The following is a 5045-nucleotide window of genomic DNA, read 5'->3' as shown; positions in this document are numbered from 1 at the left end:
GGCCTCCCGGGGGGCGGCCGGGTGAGGGGGGGACGACCAGCCCGGCGTCCCGGCCGGCCATCGCCCGCGAGCTGCCCGGAGCCCGCACCGGATGCTTTACATTTCATTCTGGAAGTAAATTCTAGAAGCCCTCCCGCCAGTTGACTGTTCGTGGACCGTCAGAGGAGGGTTTTCTCGAGTCACTTCCACTCTCCTTAGTCTCTCCGTGACGGGTTGGTTAGCTGGCCGGACGTGCTCCAGCTTGGGCTAGGAGGCTTCTGCCAGGCCCTGCGGGGTCCGCCAGCCTTCGCGAGACGGCTGTGGGGCTCCTGGTGTGTGCAGGAGGAGCTGTCGCGGAGCTCGTGGGGGTGAGGCCGGGCTCCCCGCCGGCCTGGGCGCACAGCCTTTTTCTGCTGGGCGTTTTGAGCCACAAGCTACCTGTCTCTGTCAGAACTGCAGACCGGCCTCCCTCTGCCTGGCTGGCCTGGAGTCTCCACCCTCCCCGGGGCCTCTTGCGAGGCTCGGCCTGCCGGCACTAGCCACCGGCCAGGGGCGGCCTCGGTCCGCTCCGAGCTGAACGGGAAGCTGAGCAGCTCAGGGAATGCCTTTGCTGAGCTGCGGTCTGCCCTTGAACGTGCTCAAGTTTCCAGGACGAGCTCTGGACCTCGTTGCACTTATTCTCTGGCACATTCTTTTCAATCTGGTTCTTGTTCTTCGTCCTGTTATTTGCTCTTCATTTCTCTTCTTGTGAGCAAGTTCCCAGCTCTGGCTCGCCCAGCTCTCGCGTTTGCTCCTAGCCAGTCTGGGCTGTGTAAGTTGTTCTGTGATTTGTTTATCGCTTGAGTGAGTCCCCAGAGGTGCCTGGGCTGGAAGCTGAGGCTTCCTGGGGGCCATGGAACCTTCAGGAAGTGGAGCTGCCACTGTCCAAAGAGCAAGCTGCCTCCGTCTGTCCTCTTGTCATGTGTCTTTCTTCGGTTCTCTTCCATCTTGCAGACTCCTTGGACTTACACCTCCAAAACTGTAAGCTGAGAAACCTTTATGTTTATGAGAAGTACTCCGCTTCAGGCATGCTGTTACAGCAGCAGAGAGCGGCTCCTCCGGAGGATCACTGTGTGATCTTCAGGAGCGGGGAGGGCAGCTGTGGAGGGTGCTGCCCGACCTCCTTCCTTCTTTACCTTTGCAACCAGCGTTCTTTGATTCCATGCAAGACATGGTATGTGCAAATGAAACATTACACTTGTCATTTTGTTTTCACACGAGACATACATGTGCCTTTTTTTAGTTTTCTCGTGAATTCATTTTCTCTGTAGGTATCATTTCAATCAACAAAAGAATAGGTCAAATAGACAGAGACGGAATCTTGGGTTCTGGGGTTGATTCGCATCCACCCTGGTCTTTCCTGTAAGATTGAGTCCAGGAGGCTGAAGTTCAGAAGTGTGACCAGCCTCTCGGCACACTCAACGTGTCAGCACTGCATGGCCCCCGTGCAGTGCGTTTCCTGTGCTTCCCTGACAAGACGGCAGGGACTCCAGCCTCTGTTCATTCCTGTGTGTGGTGGAGGGGGTGGGGGTCAAGGCTTTGGAGATGTGGTAGAAATGAACTCCAACACTTCACCATGGTTGACCAGTGGGGGCTGGGCGGGGGTGAAGAAACTTTACAGATGTCTGCTGGTAAGGATGGGGCTTCACCGCTCCAAGGAGGCAGTGTGGGGAGGGAGGAGAAAGCATGCTGCTCACCAGGGATGGGCGGCCTTGCTGAGAGGCGCGCTGTCATGCTCTGCTGGGCTTCTGTGGAGTCACTGACGGCTGGAGCTGACGGTCGGTGAAGGCCAGCTTCGCACAGACCCCGCTGAGCGGTGGTAGCACAACAGCACGGTGTGCTGCCGCTGTATAAACAAGTTGTGTGAAAATTAAAGTCTAACTAGTGCACTTGATTGCTTCATGCTTTGGCCTGTAGGTTACTAAAGGCATATGCACACACTCTAGATACTGCAGGGTGCTATTCTGACAGTCACTGGTGGTTGTGGTACCAGGACCTGTTCCTATCTTGCTCTCAAGGTGAGGATATTACAATCCTCAGTTGGCAGGTAAAGGACATCCCCTGTCACCTGTGGATTGTTGTGACCTACGCAGCTGCTGGGTGCTGTCAGGATGGTCACGGTGGTCATCCACAGCAGGACAACGTATTCAACACAGAGCATGCCACACATGCGACACGCCCACACACTGTGCACAACATGCTGTGCATATGGTACACACAACATGTTATGCATATGGTACACGCACCATGCCACGTACATATGGTACACACATGCAACACACCACACACACAATGCACTGACAACACACCCCACACAACACACAGACAACACCCACACAACACATACAGCATGCCACACATACGGTACATACAATGCGCCACACAGGATACCTGCATCACCCCACACATAGAGTGTATACAACACATATCACACATGAAGCACAGACACACACACCCCACACACAGTGGGTACAGCAGGCCCCACACAGAGAGTACATATGGCACTCCCGCCCCATGGTTGGTTGTGTCCTGTTTGGAGTGAGCACAATGGAAGGCCGGCTGTGATCTGCTTTGGTTTAGAAGAAACTTAGTTTTTAATTTTTCCTTCTTTTTTCCTTGTTTGTTCTAGATTTTGGACTTGGTAAAAGGGTCCCATTACCAGGTAGCCTGTCAGAAGTACTTTGAGATAATACATAAAGTAAGTAAATTTTTTAACCTGTTCCTAATCCTGTCCTTTGTTACTGTGTGTTTCATTTAAGGCTTTTACTTACAGCCATGGAAACAGCTCTCCCTGTCTTCAGCAATAGAGAGATTTATTACATCACGTCAGGTAACTGACAGTTCATAACGGGACAGAGCATCAGCTCGCAGTTAGGAGGCGGCCTCAGGAAAGGACCTTATTGTACTGCGTCTGTACCCATCGAACCTGGGGATGAGGCCAAAGGTTGGACGGTTGTAGAGACAGGTTGTAGTTGGGCACCAGTGACTCAAATCTGTAATCCTGGCTACTCAAGAGACTGAGATCTCAGGGTTGCAGTTTGAAACTAGCCAGGTCAGGAAAAGTCCATGAGATTCTTATCTCTAGTTAACCAGCAGTGGGGAAAGAAAAGCCAAAGTGAAGCTATGGCTTAGGTGGTAGAGTACCAGCTTTGAACAAAAAAGCCAAGGACTTGTACCAAGGCCCTGAGTTCAAACCCTAGAACTGGGATAATTTATAACAAAAAAGGAGGAGGAGGAGGAAGACAGAGAAGAGGAGGAAGAAGATGAGGATAAAGAATAAATGGAGGCAGCAGAAAGCAGCAGTGTGTTGTGAACTTGTTTGGGTTGAGGAGGAGGAGGTGGCACTGGCTGGGTTGACCCCTAGGCCTTAGTTCCCAGCCCTGGAATCTTTCTCACAGCAGCCAGAGAACCTGAGCCCGTTTCCGTCTTGTGCAGTCTCAGTGTTCTTCTAATCTGCTTCGCAGATCCAGGATTCCCACCTGGGAGAAATGGCCCTGAGCAGCGTTGGGGCCTCACCTCTGGGTGCCATGGGTGGAGTTTTTGGTAATTACCAAGCCCGCAGGACTTCTTGTCTCCCCCAAACACCATCCTGCATCCATCGAGCTCTTCATTGCCTGTTAAAGCAAGCTGATCTCAGAGTTCATGGGAACATCATTACAACAGTAGTACCCCAATATCTGTAGACACTACCCCCTCTTGATTTTACTGTGTCGTTCACGCTGGCCTTGAGCTAGAAACCCTTCCCTGAAGAACCTTACAGCCGCAGGCCGCGTCGTTGAGCTGCGTCAGCCAGTTTGTCCACGCTACAGCTGGCTCCCATCTGCAGAAGCGAGCTCCATGGCCATGCCACGGTGCCGGGGAGCTTGACTTCAAGCCTGTTACTAAAAGCCCTGGTACCTGTGCCCGATTTGTCACAATGGCTGCTGAGGTGCGATCACCACCATCTTGTGTACAATCATGGAATAATAACTTGCAAGGTCCTGTGATCCAAGCTACCAGAGCTGGTCAGAAAGGGCTAGAGCCAGACCCCAGTCTCTTGTGGGTCTGGTTCTCTCTCTTCTACACCTGCTTTGGAAATTTAATATTGTTCTTATTTGAAAACAACTCATTTTACAAAATTTTATTTTCATCTGGGTGCCTTTTAATGAAGAAGCCTCGTGCTCTCACACACTGAGGCCTTTTGGTCACTTTCTTTGCTTTTTAGAAAACAAAAACAAAGCTAGATTTAAAAACAAAGCTAGATTTGTGACATAATTACCAAGAACTACGGAACAGAGTTTCATTTTATTCTGTCTGCTTTTGTAGTGTCCCTCCTATTGATTATTCCAACAGGAGCACTGCTAGTATTGCCAATTTTTAAAAGGTGCCTTAAGTTAATGAAGATATTGAAAAGAAATGGCATCTAAATCCCTTACAGAGGTTTAAGTAAATATAAGTCAGTGAACTAAACCAAGGCATTTGTGGTCACTAGATTTGTTATTATAGATTTTCAGATGTGAGTCTCTCCATTCATATTTTCAATTTAAAAATAGAATCTGTGTTTGTTGGCAGGTGTTTGCCATCCCTTCTCCAACAGACCTTTCAGTTTATTTTCCGAGGCCTCTATGATGAAATTCTCTTTAATGAAAGTCTGGAAAATGACGCCTTTAATTGATACCATTTGCAGCGGCTCGGTGATAGTTCCATATGGCTTTTTTTATTTTAGTAAGACCAGCTGCCTCATTATAAGCTGTCATCACAAACCTTGATTAAAACCCAAATACCCTATAGATAAAGAATATTGCTTCCACTCCTTCAGAATTGTGTTAGCTTTGGCAGACATGTGAGATGTGTTCGTGAGAAGGTCCCGTGTGCTCATGTTTGACTGATGCTCCTCCAGCAGGTGTCAGAGCTAGCTCACAGCCTGTGCTCCAGCAGCAGCAGCAGGTGTCGGAGCTAGCTCACAGCCTGTGCTCCAGCGCAGCAGCAGCAGCAGGTGTCAGAGCTAGCTCACAGCCTGTGCTCCAGCAGCAGCAGGTGTCAGAGCT

The 5045-nt window shown here is 50.2% G+C and overlaps 1 protein-coding gene across 3 annotated transcripts in view; it reads left to right on the top strand.

Annotated features, from left to right (window-relative positions):
- The window catches only part of Prim2 (primase, DNA, polypeptide 2 (58kDa)), a 106113-nt gene that overhangs the window by 94114 nt on the left and 6954 nt on the right, over nt 1-5045 (top strand). For 2 of the 3 annotated variants that reach the window (XM_013019215.1, XM_013019212.1), the window contains one exon: nt 2648-2716. The exons of the other annotated variant lie outside the window; for it this stretch is intronic. In XM_013019215.1, coding sequence (XP_012874669.1) covers nt 2648-2716 — 69 coding nt within the window. The remainder of the gene's footprint in view (nt 1-2647; nt 2717-5045) is intronic. 3 annotated transcript variants of the gene reach the window in all.

This window comes from Dipodomys ordii, unplaced genomic scaffold (assembly GCF_000151885.1).
Source record: "Dipodomys ordii isolate 6190 unplaced genomic scaffold, Dord_2.0 Scaffold44, whole genome shotgun sequence".
Taxonomy (NCBI): Eukaryota; Metazoa; Chordata; class Mammalia; order Rodentia; family Heteromyidae; genus Dipodomys; species Dipodomys ordii.
The sequence above is the reverse complement of the archived record's forward strand: the minus strand, read 5'-3'. Positions and strand labels throughout refer to the sequence as shown.